The sequence below is a fragment of the Amblyomma mixtum genome, chromosome 1 (genome assembly GCF_055824585.1).
Source record: "Amblyomma mixtum isolate Tamu chromosome 1, ASM5582458v1, whole genome shotgun sequence".
Taxonomy (NCBI): domain Eukaryota; kingdom Metazoa; phylum Arthropoda; class Arachnida; order Ixodida; family Ixodidae; genus Amblyomma; species Amblyomma mixtum.
This window is the reverse complement of record NC_143012.1, coordinates 63,000,398-63,020,752: the sequence shown is the minus strand read 5'-3', so window position 1 is coordinate 63,020,752 and position 20,355 is coordinate 63,000,398. Positions and strand designations below refer to the sequence as shown.

At 48.9% G+C, this 20,355-nt stretch overlaps 1 protein-coding gene across 1 annotated transcript; it reads left to right on the top strand.

Moving 5' to 3' along the window:
• Positions 1-47: 47 nt before the first annotated feature.
• LOC149366493 (phospholipid-transporting ATPase ABCA3-like) lies at positions 48-11,572 on the top strand. Its single transcript, XM_089560494.1, has 6 exons — positions 48-285; positions 2,443-2,630; positions 2,900-2,905; positions 5,543-5,731; positions 6,699-6,915; positions 10,510-11,572. The coding sequence occupies exons 1-6, from the start codon at positions 208-210 to the stop codon at positions 10,837-10,839; spliced, it is 1,008 nt and encodes a 335-aa protein (XP_089416620.1). The 5' UTR covers positions 48-207; the 3' UTR covers positions 10,840-11,572.
• The last annotated feature ends 8,783 nt before the right edge of the window (positions 11,573-20,355 follow it).

Below are 20,355 nucleotides of genomic sequence, written 5' to 3'. Positions count from 1 at the left end.
CAGCACTTTCTCCTTTCTTGTTTGGTTGCGAAGGTTGTCCAGGCTCACCAGTTGCAGCAGTACAGCAGGTACGCCCTGGTGGCCGAAGAGGTGCACAAGTGGTACGGCGAGGACTACGCCGTGTGCGGATTCAACCTTGCCCTGCCCCAGGACGAGTGCTTCGGCCTGCTGGGGGTCTACGGGTGCGGCAAGACCAGCGTGGCGCAGATGCTCGCCGGCCTGACAATCATGAGCCTCGGCGAGTGCCACATGGGCGACCAAAAGCTGTCGGACTCGTCGAGAGCCGTAAGTGCGCACCGTGCTGTTCGCAACTCCAGAATCCTCAAAAGGGCGAAGCTGTTCTCAACTCCAGAATTGTCAAAAGGGCGAAGCTCTTCTCAACTCCAGAACTCTCAAAAGGGCGAAGATTCGGCCCTGTGTTTATTGCTGCCCAGCCGATTTCACGGTGAAAGCGGCCGTGTCCGGACTAATTCTCAAGACTGCCCTGTTCTCGCGCTATTCCGTGACGATGTTTGCCATAGTTTTAAGCAGGAAGAGCTCTTTTCATTCCTCCCCATCGCACTGTCGTGGTAAATTGGAAAATTAGATTTTGAGGAAAGGAAATGGCGCAGTATCTGTCTCAGATATATCGGCGGACACCTGAACCGCGCCGTAAGGGAAGGGAGGAAGGTAGGAGTGAAAGAAAGAGAGAAAGAGGTGCCGTAGTGGAGGTCTCCGGAATAATTTCGACCACCTGGGGATCTTTAACGTGCAATGACATCGCACAGCACACGGGCGCCTCTTGCGTTTCGCCTCCATCGAAACGCGGCCGCCGGGGTCGGGTTCGAACCCGGGTACTCCGGCTCGGTAGACGAGCGCCTTACCACTGAGCCACCGCGGCGGGTAACACTGTTGTGAACATTGTCAGGGTTCAAGGAATCAACTTGTCACGGAACTTTCTGAACCAGTTTATTAAAACGGCAACCGCTTATTACTTACAACTGAAGTTGGTTTCAGAGAAAAGCCGCTATAGCTGTATCTTGAAACTTGAAATAAAACCACCTTGGCGCAAATAATTTCACATAGAAAAAAAGACGGACAACGGACAAGCGCCTGTCCGTTCTCTCCTCGTCTCTTTTGTAGACGTGAAATTTGCGCCAAGGTGGTTCTATTCCAAGTTTCAAGATGCTAAACGAACTGGCCCGGCAACATGCCGTACTGCGCTATAGCTGCATAAGCCTATCGAAGCCCTCGACCTCCTTCATGTGAGTATATGCGACTATATAGAAATAAATAATTGCCTTGAATTTGAATTGAAAGCTCAAGTCACGTTTACCTTGCTCTGACGTTTCCTCCGCCTCAAGTTTTCATCAGCCGATTAGAATCGGTGCTAGTTACCACCTGTTACAGAAAATACTCCCAAGCGACAGCTGCACATCTACCAGCTGTACGGCAGCTGCACTTCTAAGCATATTGAATGCTGTGGTCATGATTTCGAATAGACGAGATGACGGCCTATAATCGAAACCTTATAGTGGGATACATAACTGATACTTCCCTGTTGCGTATCAACTTTTGCGTCTCGCCGCTTTCGAACCTGGCTAGCGCCGCTATAGCCCCCCAGCAAACCAAAAACCTCCCAGAGACGTCTAGCTAGACGTCTCTGGGAGGTTTTTGGTTTGCTGTGCCGGTTCTGTCACTCAATGTCCTACAACCAGTGCGGTTTTTGAGCGTTAGCTCTAATACTCACGTTACTCAAGGTCGCGTTAGTATGAAACAAAATGTCATTCAAGGGGCACCAGTGGGTGGTACCATTGGTACACAGATTGTGGGCCGCCTAACTGGCGTAGAATGTTCGGTATAATATCAAATGATTCGGAGCGTTACGGATGAGCATAAGATTACTAGTCCAATCAAAGCGTAGCCTATCATAGGGATTCACACCGACGACCTTTGGTTCCCCAAACCGCGACTTCTTGAAACTTCAAACGTCCATTACAGCCAAACTAATTGACGTAGAACATTCGAAGTGATGTCAAACGATTTGTCATCTTGCGCCTGTATACGCTGGCATCAAAAAATTAGATATCCGGATATAACGAAAAATTCGTACCGGATATAGCGAGATGGTTTGGTTTATTGGGGTTTAACGTCCCAAAGCAACTCAGGCCATGAGGGACGCCGTAGTGAAGGGCTCCGGAAATTTCGACCACCTGGGGTTCTTTAACGTGCACTGACATCGCACAGTACACGGGCCTCTAGAATTTCACCTTCATTGAAATTCGGCCGCCGCGGCCAAGATCGAACCCGCGTCTTTCGGGTCAGCAGCCGAGCGCCGTAACCACTGAGCCACCGCGGCGGGGCTATAGCGAGATGGCTAATGACGCAATATTCTTTTTATATTGCTAACGCTCAATACTCATACGCTGCCTCAGCGTTTTGCTCTTTTATTAATCCTTCCAGTGGCAATCCCACCTGGGATACTGCCCCGAAGAGGACGCACTCATGGACGTCTTCACGGGCTACGAGGTCCTCGAGCTGTTCGCCCGACTACGCGGCGTTCCTGACGACAAGGTGGAGCGCCTCGTTGAGTGCCTAGCCTGCATCACTGATCTCGCTGACTACGGGAAGGATTTCTGCAGCAGCTACAGGTACGCAAGTCGCTAACATAGACAATATCTATGGCACGCCGTAGAGAGCACTGCCTGATTTCATACCAGATATTTAAGGGAAGACTATGTGATTTTCAAAAATGGGCTTTTTGGGGAGTAACAATATGGCTTTTGCGGCTTAGTAATACGAGTGTTGGCGGACACCGGGAAGCCGGTGAACCGTGTGAAGTAGTAAGCTAGTTTAAATCATTCTTTTTTTTTAGCCGCGATGGCCTGGTGGTTATGGTGCTCGGCTGCTGACCCGAAAGATGCGGGTTCGATCCCGGCCGCGGCGGCTAGAATTCCTTTGGAGGAGAAATTCAAGAGGCCCGTGTGCTGTGCTATGTCAGTGCAGGGTAAAGAACCCCAGGTGGTCGAAATTTCCGGAGCTCTTCACTACGGCGTCCCTCATAGCCTGAGCCACTTTGGGACGTTAAACCCACATAAACAAACAAAAAACAAACAAATCATTTTTAAATTTTAGCTAGTAGAGTTAATAATAATAATTATTATAAATGGTTGTTGAGGAAAGGAAATGGCACAGTATCTGTCACACATATCTCGGCGAACACCTGAACCGCGCCGTAAGGGAAGGGAGGAAGGTGGGAGTGAAAGAAGAGGAGGTCTCCGGAATAATTTCGGCCACCTGGGGATCTTTAACGTGCACTGACATCTCACAGCACACGGGCGCCTTTTGTGCACTGACGTCGCGCAGCACACGGGCGCCTTTTGCGTTTAGTAGAGTTAGGTGCCTAGTTTTAATCAGAGCAATTTTTCCATCAGTTTCAATCACAGAGCGAATTTGCAAGCAGCGGCGTGACAATGCAGGCAGGGGAATATCCCCTTTCATCGGTCACTCCCTGCATTAATGACTATTGTGACATGCACACACACACACACACGAGGCGACACCGAAAACAATGACATCCAATCTTCAAAGCCTTTTCAGACTGTTCAGGAGAAAATTCTACTGGTTGCTGAGAAGTTTGCAGCCCAGAATAAAATATTTCTGCCCCCACTCGGACGGGGGAGGGGTGGAGAGTGATTTTAACTCACGACATGATGACGTGAACTAAATGATCGCTGATGAAAAATATATATGTGGTGCTGTGGACTAGCCTCAGATATCGTTGTCGAAAGGTATTTACGTCATCGCAGTTCGCTTGCGAGAACAGCCGATAGAGGGCGATACCTGCATTTCCTTGCGACCTTTTCCGGCTTATGAATGCTCCGTTTTAGCTGATAATCCTCTTTATTATTAATGCAAGAGCATCATATATACGGCTCTGTCGTGTCAGCAAAAAGTGTCCGCAGTTTTGTCCGCTCGATTACGTCGTCCTTTGGAGATAAATGTGTGAAAGTGTGATTGTAACAGATAGCGTGTAACAAAATGTTGCCGTAGGAAAAATTTGGTAGATTAGGTATAATTAGTTAATTAAACGCAAAAAACGTGACAAAATACACTTAGGCGTCAAAATAGCCATGGCGTCGATATAGTACATGGACGTCAGCGCAGCCACGGACGATAACAGTACATGGACGTCAGCACAGCCATGGACGTCGATATAGTGCATGGACGTTTTGCTTCCGCATTGCTCCAATGGGGGTCGCCGCAGTGATGTTTTTATCATTAGAACGCGGTAACCACCAGATTAAAGCCAGCTTCAATGTGTCTTCACTAGAGATGTGAAGGCCTGAAAAAAACACTGCAATTTTGGAAAAAAACCGGTTTTTTTCGTTTTTTTCAGACGACGAAAAATGGAAAGAAACACCGAAAATTTCACAATGCAATTTCAAGGTTTTATAATTGCTTGCTTTTAGTTTATACTTGATTTTGCTTTTAAAACCATTACAATGTGCATAGTTGAACGATTCGAGAGCAGTCGTCATCGCCAGTGTCAGGTAGGGCTTTTAAAACGTTCGTGCTGCGAGTACGCGGGTTGAAGGCCAGGTCACATATAAGCTCCAGGCTTGACTTAAAAACTCACTAATACTTGAACTCACGGCTCAAGTAGAACAAAATGGCTGCAAATTCTACAGCGCGGCACACACGGCATAAATAACATAGGCTGCTGCGCACGTAAGCGGTTTTAGCCAAATACAAGCCTAGCTTCTTGATTTCAAACGTAGCAGAGTAGAGGACATCCGCGGGAATTTGATCCAAGACAGGGGTCTGGGACTCAGCGATGCACGTGGCCCCATCTACCTGGTGGCAAGGCCTTTGCACCAACCAGCCACTAACTGGTCTGGCTTGCCGACTGCTGCCGATACCACAATCAACTGCCAGCTGCGAACGAAACTGGTCACGTTTCGGAAACGTGCCAACAAGGATTCGCAACAGGCTTTCAGGGGAACGCGTTCGAAAGGTTGTGTATGTGCAGTCGAACCTAGCTGTGGACACAACTTCAGGCCATGCTGCTGCGCGTAGTGTCGCATCCAGCGACAGTGACTCTGAGTCCGATATGGAGTGACTTATAGATCAGTTTTCATGTTCCCTTTCTCGGTCCAATAGAACAAGAAGTTCGTTCCACAAATATGATATTTATATCTCCATATTCGCCTGAAGTGCAAATCATTATTTATCTTCTCGGTGCAATAGAACAAGAAGTTCGGTTCACAATACGACATCTATAACTGCATATTCGACTGAACTTCGGAGAATTATTATTGATCGTCGTGCTGTTGCAAATAAATCTGTTTTTGATACGTTTTGCAAAATTTCCAATTTTTCATGAAAAAAACCCGAAAAAAATGGTTTTTTTCACGCCTTTCAAAATTTCTTGAAATTTTACATCTCTAGTCTTCACACAGCCGGTCTCGACGCGCGCGCTCTCTCTCGAGCGAGCGCGTCGAGACCGGCCGTGGTCTTCATCGTCTGCTTAACGCAGTGTTGTATGTCACATTAAAAGAAGTCCTTCCCTCTGCAGTGCGGGCTTGCGACGGAAGCTGTCGGTAGCGATGGCCCTCATCGGCTTGCCTCGCGTCATTATCCTAGACGACGCCACCAGGGGCATTGACCTGAGCGGCCGAGAGATGATCTACGAGGCCCTGCGCGACATCACTCGGGTGTCCGCGTCCGCCATCATTATGACGTCACGCAGGTGGGTGGGACAAAGCGCATAGCGTGTTAGCAGAATTTTCGAAATTTGTTACCTGAAATGGATTGAAACTGACCATAATTCTCTGTAATTATGGAAATAATCGCTTTGCGAACTGAATGAATAACACCATCTGCCGGGCTAGTTGGTTGCGATCGATATGTATCAGCAGCGCGAACACAATCTTCTCCTTTGTGTTAGCGCTGCTGATACATATAGAACTAAATGAAATACTCGCAGTACTCAAGGTTGCGTTAGTATGAAACACAAGATTCAAGGGACCAGTTGGTGGCACCATTGGTACACAGATTGTGGACCACCTATTTGGCGTAGAATGTTCGGTGTGGTATCAAACGATTCAGTGCGCTACGGAGCATAAGATTACTACTCGAATCAAAGCGTATAGTATCATAGGGATTCGCACCGACGACCTTTGGTTCCCTGAACCGCGACTTCTTGAAACTTCAAACGTCTTTAGGCCAAACTAACTGACTAGTACATTCGAAGTGGTTTGGTTTGGTTTATTGGGGTTTAACGTCCCAAAGCAACTCAGGCTGTGAGGGACGCCGTAGTGGAGGGCTCCGGAAATTTCGACCACCTGGGGTTCTTTAACGTGCACTGACAGTCAAATGATTTGCCTTCTTGCGCTGTATATGCTGGCATCAGAAAAGTAGATATCCAGATATAACGAAAAATTTGTACCGCATATAGCGAAGACGGCTAATGACGCAATATTCGATCGATATTGCTAACGCTCGATACTCATACGCTGCCTGAGAGTTTTCCTCTTTCTTGCAAAATGCAACTTCACCTTCGGTGCCTTTCCATATTTACTCTGTCATGGGGGATAGTAAATTTGACCGAAAAAGCATTTAAAGGTCAATTAAGGCTTAGGCGTCTGCCGCTAAGCCTCGCACGCGTTAATTAGGCTTAGGCTTCAGCCGCTAAGCCTCGCGCGCGTTAAATGCAGCACGGAAGAGTGCGAAATGGCGTGCGGCCGCGTGGGCGTCATGGCGGGCGGCGAGGTCAAGGTCCTGGGCACCATGGCGAGGCTTAAGGAGCTGCTCGGCACCGGGTTCACCCTCACCATCGCACTGGCGGAGACGGCGACGTCGTACGCGATCGACGCCGTAGACAAGGGCGTCATAGCCGCCTTCCGCGGCGCGAAGAGAGCCGACTGCAGAGAGGTGAGAGAGCTGTGCACGCCGACCGCGGAGCGAGGCGGTCGGTATGAGCCGTGCACGAGGAATTATACGGGAATACGAAGTCTCCGTGATATGGAAGCTATACGGAAGTTCGTACGATAGCTTATAAGGGTAGACGTGCAGGCTAGTTGGTGAACCATAATTCCTTAAAACAGCGCAAAAGACAAGGACACGGAATGAAAAGACACACACAGGGTTGTGTGTGTCTTTTCTTTCGGTGCCCTTGTCTTGCGCTATTTTAAGGAAGCTAGCCATATGTTCGCCACGAGGTTTCTATCTCACATGCTAATGATTTCCACATTATATGCAAATGATGATCATGACGTCATATACAGTCGGTATCGATTTCTACTCGTGTGCAAATCCATAGGCTTCGTATATTTTCAATGTATGCATCAAAAACATGAGCAAAACGTGCCCAATTAAGAGAACCCAGAGCGAACTGAAGAAGGATGAATAGCTGTGCGAGTTATCAATAGTTGATTGTGGATGGTACAGCGGAAAACAGACGAAAGAACAGCGTTCGTCTGCAATTTTACCACAGTTCCTAGCGATTAGAAAAACATCTGAGGTATCAGCGAAAAAGTGTTCTATAGTCGGATACAACTAAAGTGTGCAATGAAGCTCCTCCCACATTTGGGACCGCCGCACAGAATTTCTCCACGACCAAAAAATAGTCCGTTGTTAAAGGTTTTCTCTTTACCTAAACAAGAAACTAATCACAAGAAAAAAGTTTTAAGCTCTAAAATTCTGATACCTGGCTTGTTTAATAAATGCACATGTTAAAAAACTGAATTCATTTACTGTCGCGGTTGGCCAGCGGACTAATACAAGACGCCTCGGGCCATAGCCCAGTGTTAACAACTGCTGTTTTTTTTTTATGTTGTATCCTACTATAGGTTACCAGATACCTAATTGGCATCCACCCAAGCGCAGCCATATATGGCTACAAAGGAACGCTACCTATGGCTGCGCTTGGGTGGATTCCAGTGAGTAATTAGTCCCTTAGTACAAGTCTACTCCACCCTGCGAGATCCCCTAAGCATTTGACCAATACCAGATACATCCTCTGAACGCACAGCGTACTCAACCGCTCCTTACGCTGCCGCGGACCTGCTTTTGCTCGTACGCGACAGGCATTCGGGGTCCGCTATACGTGTAGCGCAAATACGTTTACCTTATGCTAAAACTCTCTACTTTCTCCCGCCGCAGTTGCTCAGTGCTCAGTGGTTATGGCGCTCTGCTTCTGTCACGAAAGACGCGGATTTGTTCACGACCGCGGTGGTCGAATTTCGATGGAGGCGAAATTCTAGAGGCCCGTATACTGTGCAATGACAGTGCACGTTAAAAAGAACCCCAGGTGGTCGAAATTTCCGGAGCCCTCCACTACGGCATCCCTCATAGCCTCAGTCGTTTTGGGACGCTAAAACCCTAGTTTGATGAAATTTCCGGAGCCCTTCACTACGGCGTCCCTCATAGCCTCAGTCGCTTTGGGACGCTAAACTCACCGTAAACCATAAAAGAATCTCTACTTCTGCCCCCTGACTCTCCTTACTTCCGCTTCATGCTGCCGCCGCGAAGATGTTAAACGCAGAAAGCCGCTTACGAGAAAACGGGACCTATTGACAAGGAAGTAGAAACAAACCTGAGCACGAACCCTTTTCAGCTGATGAATGGCGTGGGGCAATGAGGCAAAAGCTTTGACTTCACTGTGTCCCTTCCGTTCTTGTGCCGGATGTGTTCGAAATAACCTCCAACAGAGCCAATAGTCTACGCTACTTTTTCTGGCGGAGTTTCGCTTGGGAGCTCCTCGGTGCGAGGTCTTTCCTCAATGTGTGAAGTCCAGTTGTGATATATGAATGGGTCAAATCTTCCGAAGCGTAGCATAATCTTGGCTTTAAAGTTTGTCCAGCGTTTGCATCCAGTAGTTAAGACTGCCCTAGGAAGCCAACGGGGTGCGTTTTTGACAATAAATAGCACAAAAAACCACCGCCCTGAAGGTGAATGTTGTGTGGATATACCGATTGTTAGCGTGGAACCTTTAGATATTCGAAAAATTGCGTCCACAAGCAACTTCTCGCTGCAAATACGTTTCTCTATAATTTGTGGTTATGCCTATAGCTGAGCTGATGGGTTAGCCAAACTATGTTATGTGCCCGTCCAGGAAAATCTTGACCTTGCCCGCGTAGGTTGCATGTATAGGGGGGGTCAAGTCCAAGCAGGGCAGTCCGCGGGCAGAAAGGCTTCTACGCGAGTTTCACCTTCTCTCACAGAGCAAGCCCGTAAACACTTCCCAGCAAACCAAAAACCTCTGAGAGACGTCTAGCTAGACGTCTCTGAGAGGTTTTTGGTTTGCTGGGTTACCATCTGAAGCCAGTGATGTCTTTCGTGAAGATCTAGACAGCCGTCCACATTGGATTCCTTCCAGTGGCAACAGCCGCGAGAGCAGACATGATTTGTAAGTTACGAAGGCGATGACCCTGAGAACTGGCTGGGAATACCTTAACGCGTGGCCCAGGTTGATAAAATTGCTGCCTGGTTTCTTACTGCGTTAGCATTATAGCTGGCGTTCAGCCGCTTAGCCGTTGTGCGTGGGGTCCCTCTGTGCGGGCAGGCTGCGATGACGTCACAGGGTCACGTGACCTATACTGGGTCACCTGCCACCTAGTCTGCTTCTCAGGCGCTCAATCCGTTGAATGCGCAAGAAAAATGTCGAATTTCCATTTCAGGCTGGACTGTCCGACCACTCGCGAAATAACATATCTTTATGTTTCACTCTGACTGCTGTATAACATACTTTTTCAGGCGCTGTGGGCGATGCCCAGTGCTATCAAAAATAAAAGAAACGAGCTCAAATATGCAGTGGTGTCAGATCACGGAGTACATTGTTGCCCACCAATCACACGCATCCGCAATAAGAACACACCTGTCTGCACGCAGGCGATGTTGAGAAGTTGCAGTTAAGACGTCACACCATACACACCATGCCATACGAATACCGGACCATTTTTAAGGCGAAAGCCTTTAATGCCTCATCGTTGTCGACAAAAGGCTGTCAGCAGAAGCTTGTCAGCAGAGGTGTCACGCTTTTGACGGGTGTCCACCGAGATATGTGAGACAGTTACTGCACAATTTTCTTTCCTCAAATACAATTTTCATTTTCTCCATTACGGCCCCTCTTTCTTCTTTCACTCCCACTTCCTTTCTTCCTCTACAAACGCAGCGATACAACATGCTGTAGCGTTCCACTCCTAAAGGCGAAGCTTAAGCGTTATTAATTATCAATTAATTAATATTAGTCACTAATCAGTAATTAACCATTAATTAGTAATTAGTGATTACTTAGTAAAAAGTCGATAATTATGAGTGACGTCATCCAGTGGTTGCGTCACCAGTGCCAGAGAGGCAGTCAAAGTCGTGCGGAAAACGCTTTCGCCTCTACGCACTTTAGACAAAGTGCCCCCTGAATTTTTGTGCACCTTATCATTGCACCTTACAATCACGCTGTGTAGAGAACGGTGTGATTGTATTTCGGCTCCCCATACTGCAGGCTACTTACGCGAGGATTTTTTTCAGGGCGTCTTCGTGTACTACGTCACGGAAAGCCTTCCCTGGAGCGAAGTCTTCTCACGCGTCGAGCAGCTTCGCAAGTGGTTCTGGCTCGAGTCGGTGCTGATCGCGAACAGCTCCCTGGACGAGCTCTTCCTCGGCATGGGCCGAGCCGAGATGGCCGAAGACTGGGCGGTGGCGAAGCGGGCGGCCAAGGACGCCTCGTGTCCCGTCTTCCAGGGCGACCCCTGGGGCCGGGAACCCCAACAGAAGTACGCGGGCCTCCAAGCGGTGCGCGAGGCCCGCAAGAAGGAGAAGGCGGTTGGGAAGGCATCGAAGGCGGATTCGCTGCACTGACGAAGACGTCTGTTGGCGTCTCGTATCCCTCCGCCGGGGCGTATGGTGTTCCTTTAATACGCCTGGCGCTGGAAGCGAACGCTATCTTCTATAACTGTCGACAAGATGGCGCCACCTAGACGGACCAGGGACGTGCGGTGAACAGCACACACATAATGTCCATCTTCTGCATCCGATGCTTCAATGCACTCTCTGCTTTACCTTTCTCTTTTTCTTGACACGTGACATCGCTTCCAGTTTTCTCCTGTTAATGTACGACTGTGACTAGTCTCGTCCACGCGTCGCGAACAAAAAAGTTATGATATCAACGTGTCCATTGACTGCCTTGAGCTGTTTTCTTTTCTACGAACAGAGAAACGTTCCGTAGCGCTACGCGCAGGCAGTTCACAGCCGCCAGATCTTGGGAACGTAATCTCTGACTCTCAACAAAGGTGTTGCATGATAAGCATTGGCACTTCATCGTTTTGTTACGAGTTGACTTCTCTGCCCTGATGTTTCTAAATTATGGGAATACGCCCACGCAAGCGCACTACTAAATCGATAACGCTTAGGAAAGACAGTTTGCCGTGTAGTTCCAAAGACTGGGAAATGAGACTTCAAAAACGTCCCCGCTTCTGAGCGAAAACCGAGACAAGTCCTGAATTGCCCATTCCGTCCAGTATTTACTTTTATCGCCTTTATAGATACTTTGTGAACATTGTGCACATCTAGCTCTCTTTGGTGACGGTTCCTTTTGTAAGAAAATAAAGAGTGGTTATTACCTTATTATGCCCACTTCTGTGTTTGCGCGTTGGTTGAGTATATCGGTTACTGTTCAAACCAAGGTAAACTTGTTTTGGCATTTTCTGTATAATTGCTACTAAAATATTGACCATTAGTTTATGGCATTCTCTTATGCTTTTTGGGAGTTTACAGGGCTGACCCAATGTTCGGTTCTGTTATTCAGTTTGTCATGCTTGCATTCTTATTTCACGACAGTTGGAAAGGTCACTGCACATCTAACGCACGCTTATGGTGAACATTTCGTGGTCATTCATTTTGCGCTCGGCTGCTGACCGAAAGACGCGGGTGCGATCCCGGCCGCGGCGGTCGAATTTCGATGGAGGCGAAATTATGGAGGCCCGTGTACTGTGCGATGTTAGTGCCCGTTAAAGAACCCCAGGTGGTCGAAATTTCCGAAGCCCTTCACTACGGCGTCCCTCATAGCCTGAGTCGCTTTGGGACGTTAGGGGTTCTTACCACAACACATGATCACCACTTCATGCTGTGGCACTGGGTTTTCCATACTCTAATTAGCCAGCGCATTAGAGCACATCGTTCAACACGAGAGAGGACTATGCGGATACATTTTTGTTTGTGCGCTGGGTGAAAGAAGCAAAAAACTGGTTTTGGCGCTTTAAGAATGCAAGCGTGTCAGACTGCATGATAGAGCCAAACTTTGCGTCAGACCTCTGTGTAAGCTAGAAAAAAAATGCCATGAAATAATGGTCAATATTTTTATAAGAATTATGTTTTTATAAGAATTTGTTTCAACCTTAACTGAAGTACTCCGGTTCAGTTGGTTGGCACTGGTTCATCAAAGCACTGAAGGATCATTCGCATTTCACATCTTGTACCCTCAGGCTAAAAAGACGAACCAGTATCAGGAACAACATTGAGTGGCATTCACAAAATGAACAATGGAGGGGAAAACCTCAGGTTGCTTGAGCCAACGTTTCGACAAGAGGACTTGTCTTCGTCTGGGCAAAGCGTTCATCATTGGCAGGGATTAAATAGGGCCTTCGTTCCGAGGAGGAAGGCCCCAGGTGGGGGAAGGAAAGTGGTGTGAGAGGGGATGCGTGTCAGGAAGGGGAGGGAGGTGAATCTTGATTCGTTAAGCTGCTATAGTGGAAAAACTTATATCCGGGGGATGTGTAATGAACAAAGGCTTTGAAGGGGCTGCGACGGGGGGGAGGCGCTGGGTGGACCTGTAAAACTCAGATAAGAGGATTAGTCAGCGTGGCACAGGGAAGTGAGAACAAGGCAAACAAAATGGGCTGGCACTGGAAGGAGAAAGAAAGGGGGGGGGGGGGCATTTCTAAGGAAGGACAAGGCGGGGGGAGGGGGAGGGGGGGGGGATGGCTCGAGTTCAGAGAAAGCCAAAAGGTGGGGGCGGAGGGGGTAACAGGAATGTCATGGTTTCCGAGAACTGATAGTAGGGGATTAGGGGAAGAAAAAAAAATTGCTGAGGCTCAGCTTGGCTAAGCCTGGGGAATGCGAAGCATATTAGTGGCTAGGCTTGGTAATACATGGCTTTCCTTGGTTGAATACTTGGTCATTTTAATACAACCACGAGAAGCCTTCGTCGTGGGGGAAGACAACGGCATGGCTACAGCAGAACGCCGACTAACCCCGAGACGCGCGTTGGGTGAGCGCCTGGATTGCCACGGAAGCCGCGTCTGCCTGCCCGGTGGAGCGAGCGTTTCACCTACACCGAGTGTGAACGCGCGTTCGAAATGCGCGGGTGTTACGGCTAGGGGTCCCACGGCGACGGCGCGAGGTGGAGGCCGGCTCTCTCATTCGATGTCACGTGGTGTGACGTCACGGTGTCACGTGGCGTGACGGCTAGGGGTCCCACGGCGACGGCGCGAGGTGGAGGCCGGCTCTCTCATCCGATGTCACGTGGTGTGACGTCACGGTGTCACGTGGGGGTCCCACGGCGACGGCGTGAGTGGTAGCTCTAGCAATATGCTTCGCATAAAAAAGTGAACAAAGGGAGAGGTTGAGAAGGCCGGAAATGTGGTGGAAGATATGACGTGGGAAGGATGCAAAGAGCGATAATATACTGCGTCGCGAGGGAAGTAATGAAGTAATGAAGGGAAGTAAAGAGGTGGCACGTCAATCATACTTTGAATGCACGCGGTTAGAGTCCAGAACACCACGCGTGACTCCGCCCGGAGGCGCACAAGCGAACGCTGTGTTTCGAAAGAGCCGAAACGCCATAGGACAAGTACTGTCAGCAACAAATGATACGCGAACAAGAAAGCTGCAGTGCCAACAGAGAAACACAAACATATATTATTGTGCAGCGGTTGTGCTTTCTGACACGTTCATACATGGCGAGCCAGTCGATTCGCTTTGGGACGTTAAACCCCATAAACCAAACCAAACCGACATCGAAGTCATCGGTGCCACAAAAGGTGCCCGGGTCGCGAGGCTGCGCCACGACAACGGTCGGCGCTGGTGGTGATGCTGCGGCCGGAGGTGGGTTGGACGGCATAGTGATGGCTCGAAGCTGACGACCGCTGCGGAGGTCCAGGGCAGGGTCCCGGTGTGATACCGAGCACCTCCAACCTCCACCAAATATTACGGGGGGTTAGCTCAGCAGCAGGCACACCAAACCGAGTCGCTCCAAGCACCAGCTGCCACGTCCTCTGCGTCATCAACTGCCCAGAGTCCAAAACAACGTCGTCTTCGCCTCGCGACTATGCACCGTAACAATATAGCTCCTGGGGAAGAAGTACAAGCAAAGGTGAATAGTCACTACCGAAGGACAGTCTTCGCACCTTCAAATGGAAACTAAACTGCCCTTGCATTGAGCTTAAACTGTCTAAGCTCTTCTCATTTTAACGCAACAGCGTTAAAGGCCCTGTTCACCAGAAAACCTAGTGTCTCCGTTGTCGGCGTAGGCGTTGTGAGCGAGAAATTACGAGAATCATCCTGGCAGGTGGTCCCCAGAGAGCAACCCAGGATGCGGGTGGGTCACTGTAGGTCACGTGACCTTGCGGCGTCATCACAACCTGCCCACCGGATAGTGAGCAAACTGCCCACCATGCATGGCAGGTGGCAGTGAAATCACTGATTGGTCGCTCGAGAAGACCAACCAGGGCTACACAATACCTGCCACTGGGAACATCTGCCATAGCTGGGCAGCAGATCATCTCTTAACCACTCCAGCCACCGCGGTGGCTCAGTGGTTATGGTGCTCGGCTGATGACCCGAAAGACGCGGGTTCGATCTCAGCCGCGGTGGTTGAATTTCTTTGGAGGAGAAATTCTAAAGGCCCGTGTACTGTGCGACGTCAGTGCACGTCAAAGAACCCCAGGTGGTCGAAATTTCCGGTGCCCTCCACTACAGCGTCTCTCATAGCCTTAGTCGCTTTGGGACGTTAAACCCCATAAACCAACCATAAACCAACCATAAACCAATCTTAACCACTGCGCCAGGAGAGTTTGAGGACTCCCAGGGATCTAAAAATGTAAAGTTGAGAATTGTGTTATGTGCGAATTAAGGCGGAGCTTAAGGGTCCCCTACAATTTTTCTGTTCATATTTCAATTGTGTTGTTCACGTTTCACTTATTGCAAATCGTACGTGTAGAGCGGCTGCCGCACCCGTCAAAGCACCGCCCTCCTGTGGGTCAAGTTAGATACCACGACCTCCCACCCCTCCGAGTCCGCGAGGGCCCATTGGGCAGGTGGTGGCAGTTGTCAGCAGATGAGCATAATATGGTCGGATGTGGCTCTTGAGGCCTACAGAAGAAACATTCGGGGGTGTATGAGTAGAAGGGAAGAAAAATTGGCAGTGGCTTAGCTCGGCTATGCCAGGATACGCGTAGCGAAAGCAGGCATGCGACACAGCTGGCAAAGCGAGCGGAGGCGAGCGTAATGACGAGGCAAGCGGTGTGACGTCATACTAAAAGGCGGCGGCGGCTCCGCGGCGAGGCACGCGGTGTGACGTCATGCCAGACGGCGTGGCGTCCGCCAGCTGCGGCGGTTGCTACGCAACGGCTCAAGGTCGATCTCTGTGCCTCCTCGGCGCACCGCCACAGCGAAATTGCAAATTTGTGGCCGATGTAGCTTTCGCTACAAAAAGCGCTAAGAGCGCTGGGGAAGGAAAGGTACAAGCCTGGAGTTATCGCCAGTGCTACTTAGGCGCCCGTGTGCTGTGCGATGTCGTGCACGTTAAGGATGACCAGGTGGTCGAAGTTATTCCGGAGCCCTCCACTACGGCACCTCTTTCTTTCTTCTTTCACTCCCTCCTTGCACCCTTCCCTTGTGGCGCGATTCGGGTGTCCACCGAGATGCGAGATAGTTATTGCGCCATTTCCTTTCCTCGAAAACGAATCTTCATTTTTTTTAGCAAACGACAGGGTAGGTATAACGAGTCACAGCTTTGCGAGAGAACGTTACTTCCGGCGCATTTAAGTTCTTCCTGCGTTGCAATCCACATAACTGAAATTATTGATAGCACGTTGGGATATATCTCCCGAGGTGCTATTCCTCCTTATGTGCTACGTATTATCACCAGCGGAAGAAAAAAATAACATGAACTTTTGTTCTAATTCCTTCCGTGGGTTGTTCAAAAATAATAGAAGCGAGGCCTGCCCACTCCGGGAATCCCGGAAACGAGGCCGCCAACGCTTTAGCCCGAGCTTCTCTCAACCGGGCACCGGCGGCCTCCGACCTGGGGTTCTCGCGGGAGCGCATGCACTCATTCAGTGAAATGACGCAGGCCTACAAAGCCGAGCGTCGGCTCTACCCCCCACCTCATCCTTCCCTCTACAATTACCATCAGACACTTTGGAGGCGGCTCCAAACACGCACTTTGCCCTCCCCTTATATACGCTCGCGATATCACCCAGTCCACACGAACCCTTCCTGTACCCTCTGCCACCACCCCAAAGCCACCCTCGACCATATTCTTTTCCTCTGCCCGGCGGATCCTCCCCCGCGGGGCCTGGAGCACCTTACCTCATGGGAGGCTTGGGAGACCCTACTGCGCTCCGAGGACCCGGCCAAGCAAGCCATCGCCACCGGCCGGGCTGCCAGCGTCATGAGCCTCCGGGACATGAACGTTTGAGTGCAGTGGGGCCGTGCGGGGGCCCAAGGACCGACATGTCCAAAACTCCCTTGTTATAAATAAAGTTTTCATCATCATCATCATCCGAAGTACGACCAACATAAGTGGGAACTACCACCATCAAGCGGCAAGGCAGGACAGGCAGCCATTAATAAGCTGCGAGGTCATTTTAAGGCGGAAGACTTTAATGCCTCATCTTTGTAAGGAGGAGTTGTCGACAGAAATGCCACGCTTTTCAATTGGTCGAAATGGTCGCGACTTCACAGTGCGCGAATTTCGAACGGGGCCAATTGTACTTTGGCTAGTAACCATGCAACCAATTAAAGGGATGGTATAGTGATGCTCCAAGTAAGTGGGACTGAGTTTTGTTAATTCGTTAATTAACTAATTAGCCCAATTAACCTTTCTAGTCAGACCAGATAAGTAAATAAAACCGAGTAGGAAATTGGTCGAGTTGGGGAATCGAACCAGGGTCTCCGGAGTGGGAGACGAGCACGCTAACCGCTTCGCCATGCCAGCTTTTTTTTTATTTTTTTTTATTTATTGCCTGACTTCGGCAAGAACCACAGTACACAAATACACTTACAGAGCGCAATGAGCAATAATTAACAACACTATCCGCCCGGGGGTGCGTGGCTTCATCATATTAAAACTCCTTAAGCGTCACCAAAGGCTCGACTCTTTCGAGCCACTCAGGAGCTTCAGGAGCAAGTTTCTGAACTTCAATATACTTATGCATGCACTCCCGAAAATAGATCCGTGCTGGCCGTGCATCAGGATCGCAATGATATCCTGCCATTCTGGAGCGCCAAAGACAATGGAGGCCCATTAGCATAATGAGGTCGAATGGTGTCCCATCCTCACTCTCTACAGGCAAGTACCGAATACCATGAGCGTCGAGCGGAAATTCCTTTTTTAAAGTCCGTTGCAAGATGTCCCAAAAGTATACCCCCTCCCAACAGTGCAAAAAAACGTGGTCTATTGTTTCTCGTTGTTTACAAATTAAACAATGTGATCCCCAAGGTAGAAATAACTGCTTCCTTTCCAAGAATTCCTTTACTGGTAGTGTTCCGGTATGTAATTTAAAGAAAAAAGTTTTTGCACTTGGCGGCACCTGCATCGCCTTCACACGCTTAAGTACGTCGCGTCCCTGGCCTCCATTGTATAAGGCCCTGTACATAGGTTGTGGAAGAACTACATCGCACAAATCTTTATACAACTTCTTCCTGCTAACAGAAGATAAATATTCATACGAAAATCGAACAGACAGGAATCGAACACTCGCGACAACCTCTATAAAGTAACCAAAAATACGTCCCGAGAAACGTTCGGTTGTGACAACAAAGTCCGGCAGTGCATTTCCGAGCCTTAATTGGCACACAGTGCGCAAAAACGGATCGCTTACACCGCGCACAAAACAAAATCTGCTTACAATCTGCCGCAGAAATAAGTGTCCCAGACTCAGGCCGCCATCCTTCACCCGCCTAAACAAATTGGTCCGGCTACAGCGTTCCCAGTCCGCAGCCCACACAAAAACGGCAAAGATCCGGTGCAGTCTCTGTACGTTCATCCTTGCACAATGCAACACTTGCATCACGTACCACAGCCTAGACATAAAAAACAGATTGCACACTGTGGCCCTTGCGAAAATTGAAAGGTGTCGCCCTTTCCACCTTTCCACCTTTTCACGCGTGGCTTGCGTCTGTGCTTTCCAGTACGAATCGCTATCGCGATAACCGTCCAGTGGAACGCCTAAGTACTTTACTGGGGTCGTCACCCAGGACACGTTTGCAAAATTGCCGGGCTTCGTTGGCCATTCTCCGTGCCAAAGCCCCAGGGACTTTGACCAATTCACTTTACTACCGGTGATCTTGGTGAATTCTTTTACGCATGCCACGGCCTCGGTTATACCTTCCCGGTTCACTGTGAACACCGCGACATCATCCGCATAAGCCAGCAGCTTAACTTCTGCTGCCTGTAGCTGGAATCCTCGAATTTTTTTCACTTTCCATGATGTTCAAACACAACGCTTCAATGTAAATGCAGAATAGAAGAGGGCTGAGGGGACAACCCTGGCGCACCGAACGCTGCAGGCTAATGGGGGCCCCCAAACTCTTATTTACAATTAATCTTGTCGTGCAGCTCCGGTACGCCAAGGCCACTCCCTCACAAATAATGGACCCTAAATTCACATGGTCGAGTATGCAGAACAGGATATCGTGCGAAACACAATCGAATGCCTTCTCAAGATCTAGCTGAAGGATGGCTACACAGCTATTTGTGTAATCACAACATTCCAGCACACACCTCGCTTTATGAATATTGGAAACAATAGAGCGTCCCTTGATCCCACACGTCTGGTGAGGACCGACTATATCCTGAATTACTGACTGTAGTCTACAGGCTAAAATCTTCATGAAAACTTTATAATCCACGTTTGTGAGGGCGATAGGACGATATGCTGTGACCTGCTTTAACTTTTCTGCGTCATCGGATTTAGGGATTAGCACTGTATGGGATTTACCATAAGACGGGGGCAATTCATTTTCTTTGTAGGCTTCGTTAAAAACTGCTGTCAGTACTGGCACTATTTCGCGTTTATATGCTTTGTAAAAAGCGGCGCTTAACCCATCAGGTCCAGGAGATTTTCCCAAGTTCAAATTTTCTATCGCTTGCTCGACCTCCGACGCAGTTATCGACAGCTGCAGCCTTTCTTTCTGTTCGTCATCTAATCGCGGCAAAGCGCCAAGAAACTTTTCCTTGAATGCGCTCACATCCACTTCTTGCTTTGCAAACAGCGCCTGATAATATTCAAGAAATGCCTGCTGGATATGCCCGCTTTCTCCAGATAACGCCCCGCCCCATTCAATCTGTTCAATGTGGTTTCGTTGAGCATGCGTTTTTTCCATTACTAGTGCTCGTTTTGAAGGTGTCTCCCCATCAGCTATATCTTGCGCCCTAGCCCGCACCAGTGCGCCACGATAGCGTTCTTCGTCAAAGAGTTCAATCTTGTTTTTTATTTTCCTAATGTCATCCATCCATTTGCCAGGCTCTTCGCTTTCTCTTTCGAGAAGTCTAGCTAGTAAAGATCTTAAATTGTCCTCCTCACGCTTCTCCTCTTGTCGTATGCAGCTTGACCTTTCGATTGCTGCTATTTTTATTTGTTGTTTGCAAAGTTCCCACTGCTGCCATACTTTCAGTTCCCCGCTCGGCTTTAATTTACTGATTTCTTCGTTTACTTTCCTGCTAAAGATGTCGTCTGTAATGAGCTTATTATTTAATTTCCACATCTCCCAAGAAAACTGATTTCCTCGTTTCTTTGTCCCTATCCCACACTTCACTAAACAATGATCCGAAAATGATACCGGTACTACATTGTAGCTACTGCATTTTGAAATAACGTTCGGTGACACATAAATGCGATCTAGCCGTGCATGGCTTGACCGTTGAAAATGGGTGAGTCTCACACAACGCTCGCCTTCTAAACATTCGGCCACATCATCGAGGTTGCACGTGTCTATAATTTCTGAGAGTACTTCAGTGCTTCTGTCCCTAAATGCCCTTGCACTGGTTTTGTCACAGCCCCTCAGGACGCAATTGAAGTCACCCATTACGATCAGGCATTTCTCACAACTGAAGTGCTTTTGTACGCGTTGAAAAAACGCTGTCCTCTCATC

Coding starts and splice junctions, on each gene's coding strand:
- LOC149366493 (XM_089560494.1), top strand. CDS start 208: ATGCTCGCCGGCCTGACAATCATGAGCCTCGGCGAGTGCCACATGGGC. Junction 5,732..6,698: donor ATCATTATGACGTCACGCAG/GTGGGTGGGACA, acceptor CGTTAAATGCAG/CACGGAAGAGTGCGAAATGG. Junction 6,916..10,509: donor AGAGAGCCGACTGCAGAGAG/GTGAGAGAGCTG, acceptor GATTTTTTTCAG/GGCGTCTTCGTGTACTACGT.